Source organism: Pundamilia nyererei, unplaced genomic scaffold (genome assembly GCF_000239375.1).
Source record: "Pundamilia nyererei isolate P.nyererei 1_Seehausen unplaced genomic scaffold, PunNye1.0 scaffold00092, whole genome shotgun sequence".
Classification (NCBI taxonomy): domain Eukaryota; kingdom Metazoa; phylum Chordata; class Actinopteri; order Cichliformes; family Cichlidae; genus Pundamilia; species Pundamilia nyererei.
Genome location: NW_005187493.1, coordinates 1,684,186 through 1,711,696, shown reverse-complemented (window position 1 = coordinate 1,711,696; position 27,511 = coordinate 1,684,186). Strand labels below are relative to the sequence as shown.

Here is a 27,511-nt window from a genome sequence, read left to right as displayed (position 1 = left end):
CACACACACACACACACACACACACACACACACACACACACATCTGCTCACTTCCCTAAATCTGCCTTTTGTTTCCATGATCCCTTACCCGTGCTCTTGCAATTCTCCTTGTCAGGCTCTAGTTCCCAGCCGTCGTAGCACGAACATATGACACTGAACTTGTTCTGCTCGCAGCGTTGACTGCACTTCAGGTGTTTAGCGCAGAAGCTCTGGATCTGACAAGTCTTGTTGTCAGCCCCCAACTCCATGCCCAGAGGACAGGAACAAATGACCCCCTCTCCGGGAGCCACTGTGCAGTTATGGCTGCACTCGCCGTTGTCCAGCGAACACAAGTCTGTAGATAAAAGGAACAGATGTACTTAACCGTTGATTTATTTTAGCGATCATTTTAAATGATGCTGCGTTGCGTTCCCTGCAATGAGACATAGCCTGGGTGGTGTTGTTCCTTACCACAGAGTTTCTCATCAGAACCATCTGGGCAGTCGTCAGCTCCGTCACAAAGTTTCTCCGCGGGCAGGCAGATGGTGGAGTCGTTGGCACACACATGGTGAGAGAGCTTACACACCAGTGCCTCACAGTTGTCCTCATCTGAGTTGTCCTCACAATCGCTGTCGCCATCACAAACCCAGGCTTTGCTGATGCAGCGTGCTACAGACAGAAGGCAGGGTTATTTCACGAGCAACGTCGGTCAGAACGTTGCATAAAATGTCATTAGAAGCAGAATGAAATTAGTCGGTGCATTTTAAGAAGTGTGGATTCCTCACCGGAGTCCCTGCAGCCAAACTTGACAGCTGGATCACACATGTGCGTGACACCCTCACAGTTCTTCTCATCGCTCATGTCCATGCAGTCAGTGTCCCCATCACAGCGCCAGCGCAAGGGGATGCACAGGCCATCCATCCGACACTGAAACTCATCTGTATGACAACCTCCAGGCGGGCGAGTGGCTGAAAAAACACAAAAACAAACCAAAAAACAAGACATCAAAAAGACATCACTCGAAAGTGACGCCGTTTTGCGACATCTCTCGCATTAGGACACGCAGCCTTGAGCAAAAACAATGTGCGGCTTCAAAAGACTGAGAACTAAAACTAATGAGGTGCCCGTTAGAAATTAGCACGCAGAAGGACAGATTTGACAGAAAAGCTTTAAGCGTGAATTCAGAAGGTCACTGTTTTCTACACATCAGCAGGCTGTTCGTTACAGCAGCAAAATATATTTGATTTATTTCGCTGCTTTTAAGAGAAGTTACTTATAAGTATAAGTAGGTATATCTGAATTATTGGGTGTCAAAGGTTGTACCTAACAGACAGAGTGACTTACGGACACGAAACCCATTGAATCAACTAAACAAAAGAAAGAGATTAAATAAAGAAATTAATGCAGAACCATCCGTGACACTAACAGCTACCTGTGCTTCATAAACACCAGCTTGAACATGAGCTTGAATGTTTAACATAAATTTGACTTCTGTAAACTCATTCAGTCTTGTTTGTTTCAACTAAGAAACACTGCAAAATATCCAACCTATACTATCAGCCAGGGATAGCAGGGATAGCTCAGTAGGTAGAGTGGTGGCCCCATGATCGGAAGGTCGGGGGTTCGACTCCACTGAACGGCTACCCTGAGGTACCCCTGAGCAAGGTACCGTCCCTACACACTGCTGCCCGGGCGCTGCACTGGTGGCTGCCCACTGCTTCACTGGGTGAATGGGTTAAATGCAGAGGAACTATTTCCCTATGGGGACTAACACGCACACTTTACACTTTACTTTAGCCAGTAGCCTTCGTAGGGGCTCTGTAGCGTAGTGGCTAACAAGCGAAACCTCCACGGTTTGGTCCCAGGAGGAGACTCAAATTCCTTTGGAAGGGCCATGCAGCGTAAAAACTCTGGCAAATCAAACATGTGGAGCTACTCGCTGTGACGACGCCTTGTCAATAAGGGAGCAGCCGAAAGTAGCTTCTATGGTAAGCCAGTGGCCCGTAACTTTTAGTGCACAATGTCTTTTTCCCCTTTCCTCACATTTATTGCCAGTACTCCTTCTTAGCCATTCTTCAACTAAAGCTTTTATTATTAAATATGAATACTAATTATATAGTATATAAATGCAAATTATTTGTCAGGGGAAATCAATTATCATACATTTTTATGGGTACAACAGAGGTTGGTAATAGAATGCAGTCTGTTCCATCAGCTGCAGGTCCTTTTATTGTATTATTTTATTTCTGTATAGTACAATTGTCACGTTCGATAGCTACTTTTTAAATCATGTTTGTTTTTTGTTCCTTCCAAATGCAATACACCATAAAACTTCGCTAAGTACTGTGTCAGATTTCCCTGCCTGATATTTAAACGACTTCAAGTGTCTGAATAACATCACATAACATCCTTGGGAGTGCTGCGTGAACAGAAACATGAAGTTCAGAAAAGAGATGAAACAAACCTCTTCAAGTTGAAGTCAAGGCAAAACTTGTTTGCACAAGTGTAGCAAGGCTTTATCTAAACAGAAAACTTGACTCTTAACACACTGATTTTTTTAAAGGATATTTTAACACACTGCTTTTTCTAGTTAAAGGTGCATTCGTTTGGAAAGCAATATTCTGCAGCAGCGGAAAAGTTTCAAGAGACAATATGGAGGTTAGATACAGACCCTGATTGGTGCAGTTTGCATGGGTCTCGTCACTGTAGTCTCCGCAGTCATTGTCTCCGTCACAGGTCCAGTAATCTGGGATGCAGCGGCCGCTGTTACACTTGAACTGAGCGCTGGAGCAGGAGTGACTACAACCTGCCTCGTCACTGTTGTCCCCGCAGTCATTATCTGGAAAACAAATGCAGTGAAGCAACGCTAACTTACTCACTTTGTGAGGCATGCAGTGCAGATGACAGACAGACAGACAGACAGACAGACAGACAGACAGACAGACAGATATCATCTTTTCTCAATTACGACAGAGAAAATTAAAAAAAAACTTAACACAAATTAAATTGAACATCAAAGATGAGAGTCAAAGTAATCACAGAAACTGCATAGATCAGACCATGCACCATGAGAGAATGTACCCAGCGCTGATACATTGAGCTTGGAAGCAGAGCATTCTGAGCACTTTTGAGACAACCTAATACATAATGTTCAGTATTTGTTAAACAATTTGACTGTGAAGTCATCTGGAAAATAGCATTTATTCTTTAGTTAAGGTTTCCAGTAATTCCTCAAAAAGTACACTTTGATTATTTAATGTATTTGTTTTAATGAATAGTTTACTTAGTGTCAAATTTGTGCACAATGGACTAATCACTGCTAGCAGTTTTGGTCTCAGCTTGTGGCCATGTTCAATGAGCAGAAAAGCAGCCCTAACTGTTTCTAATCCTGCCTGGTCAGTCCTAAAGCGAGGCTAGCATCAAGGCTTTTGTGGTGCATGTTGATCTATGCACTAACCGGTCAGGTTTGGACAATTCAACTCATCAGAGCCGTCCTCACAATCCTTTTCTGAAAGACAGAACCAATGGAAGACAGCAGATTGGGCTAACAGCACAACACGTGACAACAAAACCAAATGCACACACACACACACACACACATGCACACACAGACACGCACATGCAAACGCAAAAGACGATGAAAAGAAGAGCGTATGCCAAAATGAGGCTGGTGGCCAAAAATGCACAGATAACTGGGACAAAGACAAACAACGAGTTGCTACTGTACGTCGACATAAAAGACACGCAGACGAGATAATAAAGAAGAGAAACTGACCATTATCACAGCGCCAGTTAACGTTGATGCAGCGCCCATTGTTGCAGGTAAACTGAGTGAGGGGGAAACAGGTGGGGTAGGCTGTGGACAGTGGAAGACTTTTAGATATAAAGCGCTAGCTCACGTGGCGCTCATATGGCAAAACAATTTGTACAACGAGCTGTCGGGTGGAAATTAAGTTGACTAACCGCAGGAAGCAGGCTCATCTGATCGATCACCACAGTCGTCGTCCAGGTCACATGTCCAGGAGATGGGGATGCAGCGCCCGCTAGCACACGAGTACTGATTGGGCGGGCAGGTTCGGGCTAAAACACAAAATAGCAGAGTTCACGTCATAAATAGAAAAAAACCTCCGAAACGACCCAAAATAAATGAGTCTTTGTCTACCTGAACAGGTGGTGTTGGACTCATCCTCGTCATTCCCGCAGTCATTATCCCCGTCACACAGCCAGCGCAGAGGGATGCAGCGGTTGTTCTTGCACTTAAATCTGTCTGCAGAGCAAGTGTGCTGGTCTGGAGAGGGGGAAAAAAAGGGCGCACTGAAGGGCGAGGGAGAAACAGGAATACAAGAAGCCGTGTGTGGAGATGGGGAACGGAAAGGTGAGAGAGTTCGGAGATGTGAGGTGAAAACGAATACAAGAGAGGGTAGATATTCCAGCTGGTTTGGACGGGGTGTTGTTTTGTCTGGAAGGGAAACCTGTCTGCACTTTTGACCACAGGCAGAAAGACAGACGGAGAGACAGACAGAGAGCATTTCCCGAGCCGCAGAAATCGTGTACCCGCATATACACGGGCATTCACACACACAAACTCTCGCCCACTCAATTCAAAATCTCTCATTTCATTCTGGCTCCACTACAAATTCAGGACACCATCTGACTCAGTAGCAAAAGGAGGGGCAGCTGTTTTGTTTGCGTGTACGGGCAGTAACTCACAACACAGTTCAAGAGCCTCATCGCTGTTGTCCAGACAGTCGTTGTCTCCGTCGCACTTCCAGCGCTCTTGGATGCAACGGTTGTTCTTACAGGCAAACTCTCCAGGCTGGCACTGAGGAGGAGGTACATAAGAGGGGTTTGCTGTAGAAGAGAAGAAGGAGGTTAAAGACAATGTGGGGGTAAAAACAAAACATAAAAACAAAGGTCCTGAGGGACATAAAAGTAGCAGGAGTTTGCAACGAATTCTGAAAATATTCCACAGAAGGGAAAAATGCGTGGTTTTCTGAAAAAGCACAATTACATGAACATTCATGAAATCCATCAGTCAAAACCCACCCATAACAGGCTGAGGCTGAGCTGACTGGTGCTTGCATAACAATCAAGAAAACCAGAAGGGAACCACTTGTACAAAGACTGTAATCTCTGTTTTTTCTTGCAAAACAACAAGAACACCTTGAAGACGACGCTTCACAAAGGCAGCGTTTTTTGCACAGTTTGCACTGGATTGCATTACAGTATGTAGATGTTGCTTGTTCTTGTAGCCTGCTCTTGTCTGTCTGCATTTGTTCAAACATTTTAGGACTAACAGTTTTAGAAAACATACAGTCAGACTGCTTGACTCATCTTGTCTGACATACAAGAAGCTTAACCTTGTGGGTAATGGAGCAAAACTGGTGCCATTAGAAACACCCTGCAGACGCACACAAGCACGTACAATGAGTTCATGCACAAACCTCTGCAGCTGGTGTTGTCAGTTTTGTCTAGTACTTGGTCTTCTGCACAGGCACACTGCCTCCCTCCTGGTATGGCCAGACAGAGACTGTTGCAGCCTCCATTGTTTACGCGACATGCATTAGAACCTGTAGATGAATGGGCACTTATGAGATGCTGTCTCTGTGGACAATAATACTTTTTAAGTTAGCATGCTTGGATGGATGTTATGTATAACGCTTTTCCCAGTACCTTGCTGCTGCTGAGCATCGTACATTCGAATTTCAAAGATGGGAGGTCGCTCGTTGCGCAGTAGAGTGGCAGTGCCTGTGGTGGTGTCCAACTTGTAAATGCTACCACTGCGGTACTCGTTCCAGAACAAAAAGTGTTTATAGTGGCACAGACCAAAGGCGTGGTTCAGCTCCTGACCTTCATACACCGTCTGGTGATGTGAGAAGAGAGGCAAGACTGTAAAGCATGTTTTTATAATGAACCGCTACTGCATATATATGGTCAGTTAGGTAACAGATGGGGTTGTTGGTCAGTTTCAGCTGGTTTGGTGTTAATGAAATTAATAACAGTTACAGTAGAGGAGAAGAAGGTTTGCTGTGTCTCCCAGGACAGTCTCAAGAACATGGAGGAGATTCCAAGAGACAGGCAGTTACTCTAGGAGAGCTGGATAGGGCCGTAGAAGGCCTTTAACCCATCAGCTGGACCGGTGTCAATAGGATGAACACTGCCAGAACTACGATATGACCTCCAGCAGGCCACTGGTCTAAATGTTAGCATGTCTAACCATCACAGACAATGAGAGACAGACTCATAGTGGGCCGTATGGAGCCTGATTAGCATTTGCCCTATAATTCCAGAATTGGCAGGTCCACAACTGCCACCCTGTGCTTTTCATAGATGACGGCAGGTTCACCTTTTGCACAGCTGACGACATGACCTGTTTGATAATGGCTCAGTGATGGTATAGGGTGGCACCCTGACTGCAGTTAGGCATCAGGATGAAATCTTTGGACCCACTGTCAGGCCCTACACTGGTGCAGTGGGTCCTGGGTTCCTTCTGGTGCTTGAAAATGCCCGCGCTCATGTGACAAGAGTTGACTGGCCCCCACATTCACCTCTCCTAAAATCAGTCGAACACCCTTGGGACATTATGTTTCAGTCCACCCAACGGCATCAGTATAGATATCCAGCATGATTTTTTCCCTTTAATTTTTTTGAGCAGTGTAGTTCAAACCTTGCTCGTATTACTTCATGGTGATGATAAAGTATGATGCAATGACTGGTGTTTTTTACTAGTTATTACATGGGTTAAGTAACATAAGTGTCTAGGCAATAGCAATATAAAAATGCACATTAAACATTGACTGGCACTTGTTTCACTAATGTGTGTGTGTGTGTGTGTGTGTGTGTGTGTGTGTGTGTGTGTGTGTGTGTGTGTGTGTGTGTGTGTATAATATTTAGATTCCATTCCAGTTTCTGCATTATAAAAACAGCACCAATAGCACCACAGCTCAGTGAAATCAAAATATCAGTTCAGACACAAGGAGAAACCAGTGTTAACAAAACTCAAGGCCACATTGTTTGTACTACACAGTGATAGACCACCCACATTATTCCACTGCTTTAAAGCGCATTCCTTATTAGTGCACTGACACCCGTTTTTAACTCCTGTCTGAAGTTGCCAGACTCCAGTAAAACAGTTTTAACCTTCAATTCTTAAACCATTTTAATTCTGACCTTGCGTCCGGAACTGTTAAGGTAGACCATCTCTATGCGGTCGTAGTAGGCATCCACCCAGTAGAGGATTCCCTGGGGGATGTCCAGGCTCAGGCCGTTGGGCCACAGCACTGTTTTACTGGTCAGAAACACATTTCTGTTTGAGCCATCCATCCATGCCCGCTCGATCTTTCCACGCTTGCTTTCCTTAGGATCCTCTTCCCAATCTGTCCAATACATCCACCTGAGGAATAACAAGGGAACTGTTATGGGTACAAGTGATAGCAAGACAGGAAAAGGTCAATATTATTGGTGCATCGTAAAGAATCACTTAGGATTAACAAAAGCAGTGACATTTTATCTAGCTGCCCTAAAGCACCCAATACTCATCAAACCAACCAGTGGGGAATGCTCAGCAGTGTTTCTCAGCTGATATGCCCACAGGCATGCCGGTGTTTGTCATCAGGTACTCTAGGTCCTGTCAACCACTGATGTCTACACTATTGTACGACATTAGAAACGTCCCTTCTTGCCATAATATGACTGACATTAACAGTGGCATTCTATAGTTCCCTTGCCTTTTCCTCTTTCTAGTGGTTTCTGCTAGTTTCTCCTCCTCCTTGCTGAGCCTGATTGATTACAGGCATTAGTAGAAGTGAGTGCCTTTCCCCAGGGAAGTGTGTGGACACACATCACCCTGTCACTAGCAATCCAATGTGTGTGCGTGTCTTTGCGTGGGTTTATGAGCATGTATTTCTCAGGAAAGAGCACAGGAGGTCTTATCAATAAGACACATCCATGTACACCATTATAAAGAATTATTTGAAAGAGCAATATGGCTGCATGCAAATGAAATGGAGCTAATAAAACTAATATACAAAATGCTCCATCTGTTTTAGTAAATAAGGTGTGATAGGTGTAATCAGAAAGGACTCGCCAATTCGAGGGGAAAATGGTCAGCAGCACTGGGTGAAAAATGATCAAAGGGCTTCGGCTGGATGATACAAAGATACTGCTTACAAGGAAAAGCAACAGATAAAGATAAAAGCAAACAAAGAGAGCAGACAGAAATGTTGCTTTGGTTTTACTGGGAGGGGAGCAGCAGGGTGGGTATTTTTTTACTTGAGTCATCAGACAGACAACCAGATGTAACGATCACCTATTATTATTATTATTATTATTATCTCTTATCTGCTTTCACTTGTACCTTATTACCATCATTTCCTCTACTGCTCTTTACTGATATCTGTTCTCTCTGCACTCTATTCCTCCCTTCATCTCTTTATCCATATTACCCATGAAGCGGATCCACTACAATGGCACGAGGGTGAGTCATTTTCCCTTCAATCAGTGTTTTCCGGGTGCGTGAAGCCTTTTCCAGTCGAGCCACACTAATAGTTTTCTTGGGCCCGTCATCTGTCCAGTACAAGTTGTCAGCCATCCAGTCCACAGCTATACCCTCCACCGTGTGGATCGCTGAGACAAACACAAACAGTGGCTGTGAAGTTTTTCTACACAGCATAAAGCATATCACATGCTTTATAAGTAAGGTACTGAAAGAGGCTGTAGTTGCTACTTGTTATAAACTGGACTGAATATAAGAGTCATATTGTAAAGCACTTTTTTATCTCAAATAATTTTAAGCCAGATCAACAAAAACAGTCTTTTACAATATGGCTACAAATTTTATTTTAAGAAATGCGTTTTTGAGATTATTATGGAAAATCATCGAACTAGCTCATAATCTTGGCATGTCGTTTTGGTCTCTCCAATCAGCTGCTGTTGCCGTACCTTCCTTCAGAATGGTATCCCTCTCCGTTCCATCAATCTTCTGGCGCCCAATCATGTAGCTGGTGGCGTCAGCAAAGTAAATGAACTCGGTCTCGGCGTGAAAATCCAGCGCTCTGGGGTTCATTAGATTCTCGATCGGGATCATGTACTCATCTGGCACCTTAGCATTCATGTCCATGCCTCTGATGACCCCCGGGCGACCTTTACCATAGACCAGGAAGAGCTCGTGCTCTGGTTCTGTGGCAAAACAAGGGAATAAAGGTAAAACACTTCAACTTAGACCATCATTTACTGTTCTTTATTTTTTTTTTTTTAAAGGAATCAAAATTAGAGGCCAACTCATATGCTGACACAGTTATTTCTGAATAATTTATATGGATTATTAATGTTAAAAAAAAAAAAATGCAAGTTCAACAAAAGCCCAAAAATGAAAATTAAGTGATTTTTAATGAGACAGTGAAAGAAGAGGATGGGTGCCCTTTGGGTCAATCAATATTGCCATTTTCAAGGACGTTCTTTTCTCAGTAGGCAGATCAATATAAAGCTGTTATTGGTGGATAGTAAAACACTTCTCAGAATAAGCTGAATCACACTGACAGCTTTGTGGAGCGGCCAGCAAAGAGCCAGCAATGCTGTTAAAATACATAAAACAAATGCTGGAGCTCAGTGCCGGCGTTACTTTCAGAAAACTCAACTCTGCAAATAACTTGAGAACAGAAAGACTGCATATGCAGGACAGCAGAAGAGATCGTTTCATACATCGATAAATGACTTGTACAACTTGGTTCGCAGATCATTTGATATAGAGTCACTGAGGTAGAGGGAGAGAGTTGTGCTTAAACTCAAACAGTGAGATAGCAGGATTAAATCTACAGGAGAATGAACACAGACAGACAGCAACTGCTCGAGACATCTGTTAATCTGGTGACTTCAAACTGAATCTACATGGATCCGAGCCAAGGCAACAGTTGAGACCAAAATACACTTAAAGCAGCTCTTCTCATAGAAAGGCCTTTATAATACCTTCTCATAGGGCACACGTAGAAAGTCTAAAAAGACCGTCCAAATTCTTAAAAAATGGCATTTCTACATGTAACAATCTTATGCACGACACAATTCAACAAACTTGTTTTTTTCTTAGTAAAATTTCAAATTACTTGAGCTATGCCCCCATACACCCACTGGGAAATTCAGGAGCCCACCCTCGTCTGGGAATACTGCTACAGTCAATGTTTGACACGCAGATAACTTTTGATGGATGTGTTGATTTACAATCGCTGGAGCTCAGTCACCGTTCATTCCCACTCACTTTTGCAAGATTTGCCATCGCTACCCAAGCTAAATCCAGAGCGACAGCGGCAAGTCCGCGTCTTTTGGCCATTCCCCAACAGACAGATGTCGGAGCAACCTCCAGCCTTCCCAAATTGGTCCTCCTCGCATGCGTGGCTGCGCACTAGAAACCAAGAAAGAGGGAAAAAATGAGTCTCATAATAAAATATCCACCTAGGAATGATGTATATGTGCGGGCATGTCTACCTGGGGGCTGCCGTCTCTGGTGGTAGACGTGCAGAGCTCCTCCCTTGTCCACCCTGGTCACCACCTGGTAGTCTGTGCTGTTGAAGCGGTTCACCCTGATCACACTGGTCTTGGGCTGCATGTTAGCGTTGTCTGAGTTGGTGGCGTAGAGATAGTTTTCAAATACAGTCAGCCCATACAGATGCTCAATCTAAAAACAACACAAATCAGAGGGAGAGGAAAGCACAAAAAACGCTTTATTTTTTTCAGTATTTCATGTGTTTCGTCTCTTGTTGTTAAACTTACATGTACAAATACTCATACAAAATAAGTTTTCCATAAACAAAGTCTCTCTGACTAACAGTCTTTACAAAAAAATAGACCTACAAGCGCTTTATTAGTCTGCAGAGACTGTAAAAAATCATCTAAGCCCTCGTGACGTCTACGCAGAAACACTTTAGTATTGCCTTTGTGTGTAACCTCATAAAAAGGGGTTTAACTTTCATAAATTTGAACAAATAAATGCAATCCAAGAGCTGTTTTTTTAGTAGTGCACTCCCCTGCATCGCCAATATACAACAATGGATCTGTCACTCCTTGCTTTGTGACATTTTCCTTGAGCGAGTCTTTTATTTTCTCTGTATGGGGACAATTTGGTAGCTATTATTTTCCTCATTCCATGGCAACTTACCACCAAAACAAAACAGTTCTCTCCTCTTTGTGATCTTCTTGGTGACATTTCCGATGGTTAGATTTTTAAAAAACTCTTTTACCATTAAACAGATGCTGTGTTGCTATGTCACCTTTAGTTTAATCAACCATGCGCACATGTGTAGAACAGTGCTCAAGCTGTTTGAGGTGCCCCAATATACAATTTTAAAAAGCCACTTGTCCAAAAAGTAGAATTTCCCGTGGTCAGCATGGTGCAAAGTGTGACCGAGACCGAAAATAGTCCAGAGCTCTCAAACATGATGAGTGCTCACACAGCACTTGCCTTTAGCTGACAAAGTCAGCAGGAAATACAAAAACACCGGAACAACACGAAATCTGACATGGAACTGAGGCCTGTCATTGTGGATATCGCTGATAAACACAGACTACCTTAAAGATTACATTTACATACTGCTTCCTATCATAATCTGGATTCAGGCAACAATTAACAATAGTGCATTAGGTCACCTTAGCTTCCAGATGTAGACAACACAAAGCAGACTGACGGATTGTGTTGGCCAGAGTGTGTGATCTGAATGTTACTTTTTACGCAGCTTGCACCTTTAAGAGAGTGTGTGCTAAGTCTCAGCAAACACATACACCGACTTGGTAAAACAGCCCTGACTCAGCACCATCCATAACCACGGTTCTTTTTATCCTGTAAGTGAAGGATGTGCATGTACTAATGGTCTATCACAGGTGCGCACACACACATATATTACAAGAGGTGGCGGTTTATGTGCGTGTGTGTGTGTGTGCATGTCTGTGCCCTTAGGTTCAGTGAGTAAATGAAAGCTGTTACTTCCCCCACAGATCACAGTAAAAGCCATGGTAACAGGTTTAAGAGCCAATGTGCTTCAACAGCGCAGCAACATCAACAGCCTCAATATTGGACACGATTAATCAGCTTATTTAATGAAAAGCCAAATGTCCACCATCTTCTCCCTGCTAATCACTCACTGGCTAAGAACGCATTAAAGGCGCACACTGGGGTAACGTATCGTGTATAGAGCTCCAGAGCATGTTAGACGGCGTTATGGGGAATTTCTTACAGCTAAAGAGAGATAATAATGAGATTATTTTCTTACCAGCAGTCCCTGAATGATGGTGTGCCGGTTCTTGCCTTCATAGTCCACCACCTCAATATAGTCTAGATAGGCATCAGCCCAGTACACCAGCCTGCTGACAAGGTCCAGCGTGATGCCGTGGGGGAAGACGATCTTACTGTCCACCAACTTGGTGCGGTTCTGGCCATCCATGTCACAGCGCTCCACCTTGGGGATCTGTCCGTAGTCTGTGAAGAACACCTTCCTATAGAAAGAAGTGAGAAGAAATGGACTGATAGCAGGGGTGTTTTCATGATTTTTCTAAATGGAGTACAAGGGGGGCACAGGGGGCACCAAAGATGCAAATTGGTCTGCAAAGCACAGTTTTCAAGGCTATATGCAGCCCTGTGTCATATTGCCGATTTAATATGTAAACATAATCTTGTAATAGATACTTTTTAAAATAGAAAAAGTATTCTGACTTTTTCAGTAACTAAAAATTATAGCCTATTATAACCTTTATTTATACAGGTAATCCCACACAGACTAGATGTCTCATTTACAAGCAAGACGTCACCTGTAAATGAACTACAAGTACATAAAGCCTGAGAAAGTAGTTGAGTAAATGTACTCGGTTACATTCCTACTGGTCCTATCTGTGCTCTCACCTATTACTGTTGGGTACTGTAAGATTAACAGCACTCTAGTCCAGTGGCTTTTTGGGTGGGAGTAGGGTGGGGGGTGCCAGGGAGACCAAACATATTTCAGGAGGTGTCGGGAGCACCTTATAGCCCGCTCCCAGAGATGCTGCTGATTGACAGACTTTAACTTCTGGTTGGAAAAAATACTGAAAACTTTATTTTGGGCTTTTTGATGGATATTTGAGATCTGATAACATTTTTTCCTTCCAAAACCAGTTTGTTAGACCATAAGTTTTCATTGTTGCCAGAGCAGAAATATAAAAAAATAAAATAAAATAACTTGTTTATGACATCAAATCATCAATTCCTGCTCACAGTCTCTGTAAACGTGTTAACAAACAGCGTCTACTGTGAAAAACATGTGTTACACAAGCGAGCTGTGAGTCCTTCTCTAAAGTAGACCTCTCAAAATCCTTTCATAACAGAGAAACGGAGCAACTGCTAATGAGTAGATGAAGGCAGGAAAAATAGAACGATGTTATTTATTTATTTATAAAATGTTGTCTTTTACTTGTATGTCACTCAAAGTAAATCAGCCTGCAGATTAAAAGCCCAACTAAGACTTTTTTTGCTGTGCCAGTGTTTGTTATTGCCGTTTTCTCCCTCTAATGACACTGCCGATTACCAAAAGAAAAGCCAGCTCCAGCAGCTCTACCTGTTCCTGAACGAACCAATTACAGCAGAGAAAGCCGTGTGGGAGGAAAACTACAAGCAAATACGTGCACGCGAACGCACATTCTTGCATTCGCGCAGTTTTCTCCGAAGAACGATCTCTCAGAATCACGACCACGCGCCGCAGAGACAGACGCACTTTCAGGAATTCAGCTGGAAAGTTTGGTCATAAACAAACGAGCCGAAAACAAAAACATGCTTTTCCTCTCAAAACCTTATACAGTCAGCATACCGCCAACATCTGCGCTCAATTACTCCAGCTTCCAAACATCCAATTTATCCTGTTTTTTTTCTCTATTTCCACATATTTTAAAGTTGAATAACAGCGATGGATGACACAACGCAGTCGCTGGACAAAGTTTGTGTGATGTCCTTCCCTCCGTACTTTAAGAAAGTGACCACACTCACCCCATGGTGGGGTCCAGAGCGATGCCTTTGGGGTTGTACAGCTCCTGATCCAGGAGGGTAACACATGTCTGCCCATTCTTGTCACACACGAAGATCCTGTCATCCACGTCGTCCACAAAGTAGAAGTTTCCGGTCAGCCAGTCAATGGCCATCTGCTCCACATCTGGATAGAAAAGTTGGAAGTGGGGTGGGGGAGAAGATGGGACACAGAGGGAGCAAGGTGAAGCAAAAACTGTACTTGTAATGATTCAGTGACTAGTATGGAACTTGTGGCGTGCGATGATGTTGTTTTTATTTCTAGGAGATGGGTAAGAGGTTTGGCTCGTCTGTAGGGCTGCCACGATTAGTCGACTAGTCACGATTACGTCGACTATCAAAATCGTCGACGACTGATTTAAAAGTCGACGCGTCGTTTGAAGCTTAGATCACAAAAGATGCAGGAATGAGTAGTAGGGTTTAAGAGTGTAATAACGGACTGAAACAGAAGATGGCAGCACTGCATGTACAAGGATGCCAGCTGCCGTTAAACCCCGAAGAAGAAGAAGAAGCTGTCCCAGAATTCATAGCGCAGCCCAGCTCAGTTTCCAACAATGGCGGCAGCTAGTTAGTTTTAATATTACTCTTATTATTCTTTCTGGGTCACAAAATAAACGTTTAACATATTTTCAGGCGAGAATGTAGCTGTGTAAACCTCAAATATCTGCTCGGTTTATCAAGACACCGCATATTTTCAAAAGCGCTCCGACGTTTTCGGAGACGTCTGTTACCCACTAGCTCGATAGCTAGCTCACTAGAGCCGTGAGAACACCGGACTCCCGGCAAATCGTTTTCAAACCCACCGCGGTCTTTCGCTACTCGAGTTAGATAACTTAAAAATGTTATTGTTTGGCTTTTTTTAGTATTTTATTTGTTCCTGAGTAAATCGGTTTGGCTGAGATTAAAGTTATAGTTTTTGCACAGCGTCAAGCAGACAGCTGATTATCAGAAGTGTGAGATGCTGGAGAATATACTCCGGTGTCCTGTTATATTTTAGATAGCAAGGAGTTTATTAAACTTCACCGAAACAATCTGCAAATTTCATTAAAATTTAATAAACTATCATCTTGTCTTTATTTTTAGTTAGCACATACCTTAAACACTTAAAGCTGTAAGATGAATGCTGGTGCAATAAGCTGTACGTTTTACGTCCAATGGATGATGATCTGATTAGTCGACTAATCGCAAAAATAATCGGTGACTAGTCGATTATCAAAATAATCGTTTGTGGCAGCCCTACTCGTCTGCAGCAGTGTGCTGCAGACACTCTCTCTCATGCACACATTCGCACACAGTCCAGGACGTCAGGTTCGCATTCGGATCGCTTTCCCTGACTGACAAACAAGACGACAGCTAACGCCAATTAGCCAGAGTCTAAGTACTGTGTCTGTCACTTAAAATCACTTCAGCAAAATATGAGAGAGCCTGTTTGTTGCTTCGGGTTATGTGATGTTGCCATAGTGGTACCTCAGAGCTGACGGCTGTGTGTGGTTTTTCACTGGGTTTATTTTCCCCAGGCTCCACTCCCCACACACGGGACAAAAATCAAACACGTACAGCGCACAGCACAGCACCACACGCAAAGTTTATGGAACATTTAAAGCCTACCGAAGCTCAAATTCAGACCGACATAAAGACTGTAACATCCCTTCCCCTATCAAAACTGTGCCGAATGCGGTGAAGAGGGGAGGGGTCTGAGGAAGGAGAAAATAGAGTAAAAAGAAACTTTACATTAACAGACCCCCTTCTTCATCAAACAGCAGCACGGCCGCAATGAGTCAGAGCCAACAATCAAAGACAGAAAGCTTTTGTTGAAGATGAATGGAGATGGGAGGATATTAAAGGCCTGGAATTATCACTACCTGTTACTCTCACTGTTACCAATTTAAGTACAGTGCATTGGTGAAGCACAAGGGCAAGAGAATTACGCATAAGTTCTTTATATTTTGCATTTTTATACGTACTCTTAATGCTGAAATGGATATATTTTTCGAATACCTTCATTTATCTGGCAGGTTGGAAAAAAGCTCAAAGCTCAGACCAGAAATAATTAAGTAAGGAATAATCCAATAATATATTTTATATATTGCAGACTATACTCCTTTTCATATGAGTGCTGTAACTTTTTTACTGTTAATTCTATACTTTTAACAAAGTATACATCATATAAAGTTGTAAAACATGATTAGTCTCTTTCCTTTTGAACTGCTGGTAAATGAATAAAGTCGATTTCCAATACTGTTTTAAAAGATGCGGCTTAACAAATACTTTTTCCTCACAGTAAAGTGCTTCTCATCACCATGTGTGTTTAATTTTTCTGGTGTTTATATTTGATTCATGCCAAGTTTACAGCAAGCTCTTAAGTCATACTCAAAGTAAGGCAGGTATGTGTGCGTGTGTGTGTCTGTGTGTTTACATTTGGACATTCGGAGGAAGCTGTAGCCAGAACCTCAGTCCTGCATCGGAACTCCCTGGTCATTACTGCAAACATCTTGCAGGAAATGACATCACCAGTGCCAGATGGCATTACACAGTTCTAAAATATTCTCACATTACATTTCTTTGCTTTGTCTGATTTTCACCTTTATTACATAGGGGTTTTATTGGTTACATACCTGTTTGGATTAAATTAAGCCTTAAAGTTAAGCATTATTAGACGTGGGGATGCTTTATGACAGGTGGGCGTCGACACAGGCTGAACTTGCCCCTAAATGACTGCTAGGCTGCTTACTCAAGTCACTGAACTAGACTTCTCTGTTTGTGCTGGTGTCTTTATGCAATTACCTGACAAATGATAAGGCTTGCTGTGTGGGTAATTGTACTAACAGCCAATCTGCAAAGTCTGTGCTTCATTTTTGTTGAGGGAAATTACAGTATTTTATTTGGATGTTACGCAGCACTAATTAGCAGTTATCTGTGTTTGCGGAAGCAGTTTAGTAACTGAGTTTGTTGGCGTTAGTCAAGTGAATTTTATCTGTATAACGCAAAAGGTTCAAAAGTCTTCACAGACATAAAAATATATTAAAGACAGCAAAAAAGAAAAAATTGTAACAATGACACAAACAAGCAGCCAAAATAAAATCTAGTTGATCCATCTACTGTTTGCCAAAGCCTAATTAGAAATGCTCTCAGTGGAAGGATGGCTGTGAAAAGGCCATTCCTAAGGAAAGGAAAATGAGCAAAAAGGCTGAAAAGTTGTCCAAATTGCACAAAAACTGGGCTGAAAAATCAACGGCAACAGTTCTTATGGAGTGATGAATCTATATTTAAAGATGGGTTCAGCAGAGAGGTGCAACTCTGAGTGTCTAAAGCCATCTGTAAAACATTTTGCAGGCTCTGTCATGGTTTAGGTCTGGATTTCAACCTGTGGTGTTAGGAATCCTGTCAAATATCAATGGAATTGTCAATGTGGAAAAAGGAAAACATCTGATTAGCAAGAAATGATTCCAAACACAATAGATCACTATCAGCCACGGGTCATAGGCCTCCCCAGGGCTCAGACCTCAATATCAAAGCAATGTGGGATCATCTTGATAGAGAACAGAACAGAAAAGGCAGCCGGCATCCAAAGAAGAGCTTTGAATGTCCTTTAAGAAACCTGGAGAACTATTCCTAAAAAATACTTAAAGAAATTGCAATCTCTCAGGTCCTGTGTCAGGTGTCTGTTTCCTAATGACTAAGTTACTCCTCATATTATGTAGATAGTTTTTCTTAAGCCCCTACACTTTTCTTTTTTTGTCCTCTACTTGTCCACTTTCCTCAGATCCTTTTTTAGGACATACTGGACTGCATGTCGAAATGTGCCAAGTCTTCTACAAATTTGGGAATCTACTTGTTGGTGCAGAAATACTAGTTTGTGATTCTCTGTCAAAGACATCTTGAAAGCCTGGAGACCTATTGCTCATCACTTTCAAAAATCCGAAAGTCAGGCTCCATGGAGGCCAAATATTATGCAGTCTGTGCAGGGGGAACATATGACAGATGACTGACTATGAAATCAGCCATCTTCATGCAACCGACCAACATAAAATGATTTTTCTTTGCTCTTAGTCTCTTGAGATGCCACAGAAACAAGCTGTGAACATAACCCTTTGCTACTTTTTTACCTTTACTTATGCAAAACAGCTGAATACTTCTTCCAGCACCAGCAAACGTACCTGTAAATATTCATTTTGGCATGGCAGATACAAACTATGCATATACTAGGGAGAAAGTAAGAGAAATCCTGGTGAGGCAGGCTTCACATATCACAAAGCCTGTATTTTCACAGCTGCTTTGGCTCAGCTCTCCACAGAACTATCCTAACACACTCTATGCAAACACTTCGTATGTAGGGCTAAAGTCATACTGTAGGGGTCCTTGGCCACGCAGCGCTCGGAGGTTTGGGTGGTGGTGTAACATGGCAGTATGTTTACCAGAGTGATCAGGTCCCCGTGCTGACTTTAGGGGAAACCTGAGGATCAATTTTCTTCAACCAGGAAAGAAACGTTTGGGTTCGGGAAATGATGGAGCAGATTCCTTAGTATAAGAATGCAGTAAAAGTGCCCATAGTGAAAATTCACCAGCAATGAACCAATAAATCTGTTTAAACTCTTGTTTAAAAAAAACATAACTCACATTTTTTGTGAAGAGCTTAAAAAAAACAAAAGGAAGGCAAACGGACCACCTTCAAATATTTTGAGCCTGAACAAAAGTGGAAAAGGGATAAAAGAAAAATGCAGCAGTACAGAGAAAGAGAAAGACAAAAAAAAGGGAGAAGAGAAGAAAGATGGCGAGGGAGGGATCTGATTTCCACTAGGGAAACTTGGCAATTGTGCAGCAGCATTTCTGAGGTTTATGGAATCAGCGGCCGTAAGTCCCAAAGGTGCTCTTAATTTTTAACACAGAGTTCTCTGTTTAAATGCTTCCAGCTGCCTCACAACACCGATTCCCAGATTAAACCCTGGGTAAACAACTGAGGGAGAAAAGAGGAGATTGTGCAAGATTACTGAAAACCATGAAAACAAAAAAGGTTTTCCTACACCTCTGCTGAGCAGAAATGGCCTCAGCAAAGCCACAGACTTTTCTATCTCCTCCCATTCTCCTCTCTCTCCTCCTCCATGCATCATCCCCCATTCCTCCCCTTTGTCTGTTCCCCAGAGGTGGGAAAACAGTCTGGATTCATTAACTGCAGCTCTGTCTGTCTGAAACTATGCTATAAAAAACAGCACCGTATAATTGAAAAAACAGAAACAGCTGCCTTATTCATTTAGCCTTCCTTTCTCTAAACAACTCATTTTTTTCGTGTTTTCTTGTTCGTAGGCTGCTCCCCATTGGTCTAAGAAAAACAAGTGCATGACTAGCTAATGGAGTTAAAATTTATTTCTAGGAGCTCAACAACGTTTTACACAAGCAACTGCGCACGTAGTAGGGCGGTCACGGGGCCCAGCATTGTACTACGCCGCTAACAGAAGGACGCATTAGCGTGCTTCTATCAGTATCATCGCGTTGAAAGCGGCGGATATGGCTTTGAGACTTCATGGCTGTCAATTTGAAATGTTTGAAGCTTTAACACCAGTCCCTCATACTGCACAACCCAGTCCCCGTGTTAAATAAGAAAAAATGTGCAAACTAAAATGAGTGAGGCGGGTAAAGGAGCAGAAAGGGAGCGAGGGAAACTTAAAGCTGACCAAGTGTTGAATGGAAAGACTTAAAAATGTGCTGACTGGCTTGCCTTTTAACAGCACATGACCCTTTAAGGAGATTTCAGGCCAGTGTCTGTCCTAAGCAGCGTACTGTAGCTGGTTGTGCAAGGGTAGCAGGTACTTTGGCTCTTAGAGTACAAGCTGAGATGAGGGGGGCTTACTGGCAGCTCCGGGATCAGCCCTCCTGTGCATAGCATGAAGCATCAAAGGCTGATTTTTAGTAAATGTAAACTTATCTCTGTTTGATTTCATTTGAGCTCTTGGGTACCAGTTTAGACTGTCCTGCTGCTCTAGCGTTAGCTCTGGATGCTTGATTTGTATTTTGCTTCAGTTTCATATTTGCTTGCTTAGTGTCCTTGTTGTTTCCGTCTGTCCTTCCCTCTGTCACGTCTTTCTGTGTTCCCTAAAAAAGGGAAATATGTTTGGTATTTGTTTTTCATGTTACCATGTCTCCTTGACAGAGCTTGTGTGTACCACAAGTTTTGTCAAGTCAGTTTCCTTTAGAAAGGTTTCTAACTGAGAGAGTAGACGTGGAAGTATCTGTGTCGCAGTCATAATAAGAGGAACTGTAAATAAATACTAAGGAAAGGCGCTTCTGTCTGTGCTTCCTTTATTACATCCTTTAGCAGAGGATACACTGGACCATCCTTCATGAAAGAGGATAATGCCATCCCACCATTCATAGATAATTGACAAAGTTGCGCAGATCACCTGCATGTTAATTATAAATGCATTTTCCATTTCGTGCCGTAACCTATTGATATGGTTTGAATTTTGAACAGGCTGATAAACGCGCAGCTGATCTCTGAATGCCACGCCGCTGCTTCTTGGTAGTTACATATTGAAACATTCAGATGGCTCGTAGTAGATCCTTTACCGGACAGAAGCAAAACAAAAGGCGTGCATGTTGTAGTCCATCTACTGGATGTTGTAGTTTCGACACAGCAGATATCTGACATCGTGCTGTTAAGGAGCCTAGGCTGAGTAGACTTAGCCTTATCACGTCTCCTACACACCTTTCCTTCACCTTGTGACATTTCCCATTGAGGTCAAGGAAAAGTGTTCTAGCTCATGCTCTCAGCTTCTCTGTGATTTCTATTTAAGCCTTAATTCAGCTTTGTTAGTTTAGTTAGCTTTTAGGGTTTTTTTGTTTGCCTACTCCTCTGTCATCTTTTTTGGCAGCTCCTTTTATTAACATTTTGCTCACAGTAAAGTTTACTCAGCTTTCTGAGTGTTTTTTCGGCCTGTATATTAAAAGGATAGTTGTTTTCTGCAGAGCCACGGTGTAGAATAAATGGTGCAGAACAACATACAGTTTATTAAATAAGAAAGTGCTGAGATAAACGGGGGGAAAAAATCATCAAATGTTAAGGAGGTATTTTTGCAACTTTCCTTTTTAAACAATCCTCTGACCTCCATCATCGTACATCAAACAGGAACAAAGGTTCTAAAAATGTAAATATTATTTGGAAGCTCCGGCTTTTTGGCGTTAACGCCATGAAATTTAGTGCGGACATTAATGTGCCAGAAAGATGGATCCTACACTGCAAAATCCCATGATTTTTCCTCAAGCTGAGCAGGAGGCAGATGTTTGTGGGTGAAGCAGGGTGAAGCAGTAGCAGCATTACTTTGTAGTACTTTTGAAGTAGTATGATTATCAATATGCATATTTGTTATATGCTTTAGTTTGTGCTTTGTGTATAGGAATGCTAATTATTATAGCACACTTTAAACGTGCTGCATCATGACTATAGACTTGTTCTGTCATCCCATTAAAAGTTTGCCTGATTTTAAATTTGTTTATTTCAGAAATTTGTGAGTACAAAAATAAAAATAAAAAAAATAAAAAAGGCAATGTGGCTAAAGAGAGTGACAGTGTTCGCGGGTGGAGACACATCTGGACAACTCATCTGTGAAATAGTGAGGTCATGAGTCACTCTGATCACATGTGCGTCATTTCCTATGTTAATCCCTGTTACTGGAGCCCGCTGGCTCCTTTGACGTTAACTGTAAGTGTAAATCTGCTCCTTCCTCCTTCCAGCCTGTACAAAAGATGAAGTCTGATGGGCAGTCCCTTCAAATCATCATGTGGAACGGATGACAAAAACTCTTGCCCGTTTGTACTGTTTATTCTTTACACGGCTCAAAGTACACAGCCATAAATGTTTGTTTTTAAAGTCATTATAGCATAAAGATCTACACATCTTTCCATATTATGTAGCTCATACCCAGCAACCCTTTTGTGCCTCGGATATGCTTGCTTTAATTCAGCATATTTTGATTTGCCTCATTAGCAACCGAAATGCATTTTCCATCAACAACAATGACACAGAAACCACAATATGGTGACAAGGATACAGAAAAAGCAGCGCCCTTCGATTGCTTCCACATTTACAGCATCTCTAATCCTGCATCATCTGTCATGCACATCCTGTCCTTGCTCTTCAATGCAGCCAGTGCTCCATCTTGTCAGTGCGTGGGTGCGCACACATGTGTCTGTGTCTACAAACGAACACTGCAGTGTGTGTGGGCGTGCATGTGCGTGGAGGACAGGCGTGAGGAAACCAGCTGAGGCTGATGGAATTTCCTTTATGGAAAAATAAATAAATAAATAAATAAATGCTTCTGGTTCTTAAATTGGCAAGTCGGTTGTAAGGTTCTGGTTACAGCTGCACAATTATAGCAACTGTGATAATTCTTGTTTTTGAATGACTTTGATCATAATTATTATTATTACTACTCGCAAACACTGTATCCTTAAAGGCAAGCTCTGTAATGATGTGGCACTTTCTGTAATTTTGAGATGGGCGTTATGATGTACTGATGTGCAGTAATGAGCTCATGACGGATGTAGCAATAGCGAACACACAGAGAAATGCTTTTTTATTTAGTTTTTTCTACTCTGATGATAAAATCCCCCATTTTTCCTGCTCTAAGCTTGTCTAGTATCATCTGGTTTACAACTAGCACATTTCCAAAAGACAGCTGCACCACATTGTGTGTGCATGTGGAAACCAGAGCTCGCCTGTCTGTCACTATTCTGCTTCTAAACTTTCTATGACGGTCGGCGCTGAGCAAGTCATTTCTGTCATGTTACTTCATTCTTTTAGTCACATGGAAAAGGAATGTGGAGAGAGTGAGAGACAAGTGGTTGCACTCCAAGCAGATGTGAAAAGGAGAAGAACAAAACTACATGCTACATTATTCAATAGGGCTGCTTGAAGTCCCGAAATCAAAAGTAAAGTGAAAATATGTGAAAGTTCACACAAGGAAGACTGTCTTTAATGTGCACCCTCTTTCTCATTTTCCGCTCAAATTCAGTCAGCGGACTGAGGGCGTTCCCCTATTTCCCATAAACCGATTCGATTTTGTCACGACCTTCGTGAGCACATTATCTTCCTTCTGTTGAATTTTAAAACTCCTCATTTCCCCTGCTGCTGTAAGGAGCTACTTAGTGTGTCAGATCCCCTCCAGTTCTCATCAGAACCAATATCCAGAGGTCTGCTCGCTAAGCTCATCAAAAGTCCTGCACGCCCTCCCATCTCTCCCAGCCGGTTCTTCAATACTTCTCATTCCTTCATCGAGTTACAGCTCTGTTGGCGCCGCTCAGCAATTATAAAGTACAAATGAGACGTCGCGTACTTCTTCGACTTTCTCTGGTGCACTTGCAAAATAGGCTCGCTTTCATTTTAGCCTTCCCTTAAGGTGACGGTAAAAGATTGTGGGGAGAAGCACGCAGTTTATTTTCCGAAAATAAACGGAACGGCAAAGTGAGGGAGAAATTCGGCGTTGTACTGATTCAGGGCCAAGTCCCCAATTAATGTTTGCAGCTACGAATGATTACAAACCACCTGTCGACCAACTTCCCAAAAGATGTTGTAATGAGGCATCGCAGGTGGCTTTCTCAAGATGAGATTTCTGTTTTTGTCGCTCTGTTTTCTTCTGACTCATTGAAGACAAGCTGCCCGAAACCAAGCCACAGTATGACTAGAAACAGGGTGCGAAGCAAAGGAGCGATAAAGGGGAAAAAGACGGTAAGAAAGACGGTGTGACTGCTTGACCTGCAGGGTGTCTACACTCAGGAACATGCAAGTTCTCATGTCTGTATTCAGTGACTCTCCTCAGGTTTTGACTTTTAGTTTCATTTTTACACAAGTAAGGACTCTACAGTGTTTTTTGAAAGGAAACTTAAGCCATGGAAAAATACAGCTGCTTCTAATGTGTTGCCATAATATCTGTGACTGACTGTGCACAGAGCCGAGAGAAGCTCAGCTCAGCTTTTGGCCCAGTTTCCGGACATTTTTTTGTTACCCTATTTACATTTTGTTTTAAGTATTTATTTACCCCTCTGATATACACTTTCATGTTCTTTAACCTTTAAAAAAAATGACCAAAAAACCCCCATTTGAAAACATTTTCTTCTTCTTCTTCTTCTAGCAGACATCTCTCTCGCTGCCCCGAACATTCCTTCCTCCTCTCCTCTTTCTTTGTCTTTGCCGGGCAGTTTCCACCAGCACCCTGCTGGCCAACAGGACCAGACAAGAATTTAACTGGGCCCTCAGCTGATCCGGTATGGAAATCTTACAAATGAGTCACATGTTTAATTTGGCAAAAAATTTTTATGCCGGGTTCACTTTGTGACACAAGTGTTCCCGTTTATCTGGGCTTGAGACCAGAACTAAGAGAACCTGTGGCTGACTTTGGTGGGACCGTACTAATCGGATTAAATTGCCCCAAAGTGTACGACAAGCTCTGTCAAACTGCCATCTGAAAAAGTGGATGGATGTTTATTTGTCTGACAAAAACATGGGTGTATGTTCATCACACAGAAAGACGCCTAAATCACTACCAGATAACAATGTCCACCTTGCTGTAGGAGAAGTAGTAAGTAGTAAGTAGTAATGGATATCTGCTATGTCACAGCTAATGCACGCATTACATCAACAATTCATTTTAATAAGACCTGCATGTATAACGGAAGCACTTTTCTATGCAAAGCTACAAAAATGCTGTAAGTGTAAATCTGTAAGTCCCTCCTCCTCTTCATATAAACCAAGAGAAAAAGTCTAATTATCATTTCTGGAGTGTAGTGCACGCCTGTGTTTTTGACTATGCCAAAAGGCCTACAGAAGAAAACTGAAAAGCCAAAGCTTAAAAGATCCCAAGTGGTTTGGCAGATTGCTATGTAGCCACAGGTGGTGTAAAGTGTGCCTCACTGAGCTAATTACACTGAGCAATTACAGCAAAACATTTTTACGTTGAATTGCTGTCAGAAACAGAATTACAATACAAACACATAAATAATACATTCCCATATTAAAGTGTGAGTAAAGTGTGAGAGAAGGCTATAGAAGACCATTTTCTGGTGCACGCTCTGGACTATGCAGATAATACTGTGCTGAGTTTTTGGAGCAAGTTCTGTAGCTCATTGAATAATTTGAAAAGCATTTAAAGCGTAATTTGAAAACATTATAAACATTAAATGGTTTAGCTGTGATGCTGCGCTGTACTTACGGTGCAGGCTGAAGGAGATATTGATGATTCTCTCGTCTGTGAAGCTCTTCAGATTGGGGATGAAGGCACATTTGAGGTTTGTGGACGAGGGGGAGTCTCCCACATGGATCCAGCAGACCTTTTCCTCAGCATAAAGGAAGTCCATGGCGGTGGTTTGTTTGGTGCTGGTAGACAGCAGATTGTTGACTGTGGTGCCGCTCAGAAAGGTGGCGTTTATGTTCTGGGAATTGGCGATCAACAGGACAGGAAGACGCTCTACTGGCACTGGAAAGAAAGACGGACATAACTAAGAGTAAACAGAAGGAACGCGAGGAGATCATCAATATGCACTCAGACAACCTGGTTCACTCTACAGTTCTACTGCTCCCTGACTGTACTCGCCATTCTTGGCCTTGCAGGAGCGGTTGTCTGGCTGAGACAGGTAGCCTTCCACACAGGAACAGGTGTAGGATCCTTCGGTGTTAGTGCAGTTCTGACTGCAGGTCCCGTACAGGCTGCACTCATCAAAGTCTGAATCCAAGAAACCGCAGATGGTGTTATTAGTCAGTAAATACACCAAATAGCATCAACAGCTCAGAAATGAAAGGACAACATAAAAGGATAAAAACTTGACTGTATAATTTTAAGAAAAAATGCTGATTAATATTTACTTTCAGTTTCCTTAAGCTGGCAAATACATCTCTCATTTGTTTTTCATGTTCCCACTGGCTTCTAATTTCTTAAAGGTGTGAGTATTTGTAGATAGACACCAGGTTTGTTGCAAAAATAACCATGATATAAATGGGATTTACAAGTGTTGCTCATCATTGCCAGTAAGTCCTCCAAAAACCTGCCAAAATGCAACATTTCCAAGACAGACTTTTGCAGGAAATGCTCCACATGTTTCTCAGCACCCAACCCACCCGCACTCAGTTTGGCTTCTATAAAACCTGAATAAACTTTGGTTTGGCTTTGTAAACAACATGTTTATTACTACAAAAGTGTGCGCATAGGACAGAAAGATGAATCACAGACTGTTTTTCTGCCGTGACACGATGATTAGACACTTGCGGTCCATACTTGACTATCGGAATTTATAGGAACTCACCTTTGCATGTCTTTCCATCTGGGCTGATCTCATAGCCAGTCTTACAGTAACAAGCAGGCCCTGCCGGAGTAACGGCACAATGTTCCTTACAGCCCATGTGAGAGCAGTTGGTGATATACTCTGAAATAAAAGGAAAGAGAGCAACGGAAGAGAGGAATGATGAATAAATGAACACTAAAAACAAACGACAGCTTTTAATCATGTTCGTCTCCTGTTACTTATATTGCTACTGCACTGAAAATGCTTCCTCTGTGGTTCTAACGGGGAAAGGGATTTGTAATAATTATGCAATAATCCCTTCAACATATCACTATACACTCAGATATTATACTGTGATCACTCAGCTTCCGTTCATCTCGCTCAGTACTGTCTATCAGAAGACACAGAGCTTAGAGAATGCCTGTAGGTATCAGGCACAGGTGCTGCTGAATCTCCTATCGTACGCTTTCTTTTTAGAGCTCAGCAGGGTGCTTAACTGCATAAAATCTTGATGTGCATTGCTAAATTGTTCAATTTCACCCTCTGTGGCTTCCTCCCGACTGTGAAGAACATAAATAATGGGCATGAAAAATTTATAGTCAGCTCAGTTATATCATCAGTTAAGACACTAGAACTGACAGAGACGTGATCTACAGTTTCCTTGGCTGCTCTGTGCCTCAACATGTCCCTGAAAACAAAAACAACCCAAAAAAAAACCTCTCAAAAATAAATCAAATCAACAATAACTGGAAGTAAGATTAAAAAAAAAGAGTCAACAACAACAAGTGGTTCTCAGTAGAAAAATAGATACAGGGGGGTTTATTCAAAATATGACTGTGTTTGTGTAAATGGTACAAATGGTTCCCATTATAATTCTGCTGTTGCATTAAGGAGTTTTCAGGATCAAACTTTGACTGTTCAGCTCAACGGAGGAATCATGAGACTTGGTCAAACGAATGTATCGAACATCTAGTAACAACTAATGTACCAGCCTCGCCCTAATATGACGAGAAATGTTTTAAACTTACAGAGACAAAACTCAAACATACGTATACAGTCATATGAAAAAGGTTTTCGCACGACTCTGTGCAGTCCTGTGAAAAACTAAGCACACTCCATGTTTAAGTAGCTTGGCAGCAATAATTTGGAAGAGTTGTTTCCTATATGACTTCATCCGTTTCTCACATCATAGTGAAGAAATACTGGGCCATTCTTCTTTCCACCATTGCTTCAGTTCAT

General features: G+C 42.2%; 1 protein-coding gene across 2 annotated transcripts in view; it reads right to left on the bottom strand.

Annotated features, from left to right (window-relative positions):
* Positions 1 to 27,511, bottom strand: part of LOC102196276 (low-density lipoprotein receptor-related protein 1-like) — a 97,097-nt gene that overhangs the window by 33,064 nt on the left and 36,522 nt on the right. For both annotated transcript variants that reach the window (XM_005739581.1, XM_005739583.1), the window contains exons 4-23: positions 26,294 to 26,413; positions 25,588 to 25,716; positions 25,207 to 25,470; positions 13,973 to 14,135; positions 12,234 to 12,456; positions 10,456 to 10,645; positions 10,229 to 10,372; positions 8,920 to 9,156; positions 8,424 to 8,604; positions 7,150 to 7,372; positions 5,653 to 5,842; positions 5,424 to 5,549; positions 4,690 to 4,830; positions 4,142 to 4,267; positions 3,943 to 4,059; positions 3,755 to 3,835; positions 2,651 to 2,818; positions 765 to 947; positions 451 to 648; positions 89 to 334 (exon numbers count right to left, since the gene is read on the bottom strand). In XM_005739581.1, the coding sequence (XP_005739638.1) occupies positions 89 to 334; positions 451 to 648; positions 765 to 947; positions 2,651 to 2,818; positions 3,755 to 3,835; positions 3,943 to 4,059; positions 4,142 to 4,267; positions 4,690 to 4,830; positions 5,424 to 5,549; positions 5,653 to 5,842; positions 7,150 to 7,372; positions 8,424 to 8,604; positions 8,920 to 9,156; positions 10,229 to 10,372; positions 10,456 to 10,645; positions 12,234 to 12,456; positions 13,973 to 14,135; positions 25,207 to 25,470; positions 25,588 to 25,716; positions 26,294 to 26,413 (3,450 nt within the window). The remainder of the gene's footprint in view (positions 1 to 88; positions 335 to 450; positions 649 to 764; positions 948 to 2,650; positions 2,819 to 3,754; positions 3,836 to 3,942; positions 4,060 to 4,141; positions 4,268 to 4,689; positions 4,831 to 5,423; positions 5,550 to 5,652; positions 5,843 to 7,149; positions 7,373 to 8,423; positions 8,605 to 8,919; positions 9,157 to 10,228; positions 10,373 to 10,455; positions 10,646 to 12,233; positions 12,457 to 13,972; positions 14,136 to 25,206; positions 25,471 to 25,587; positions 25,717 to 26,293; positions 26,414 to 27,511) is intronic.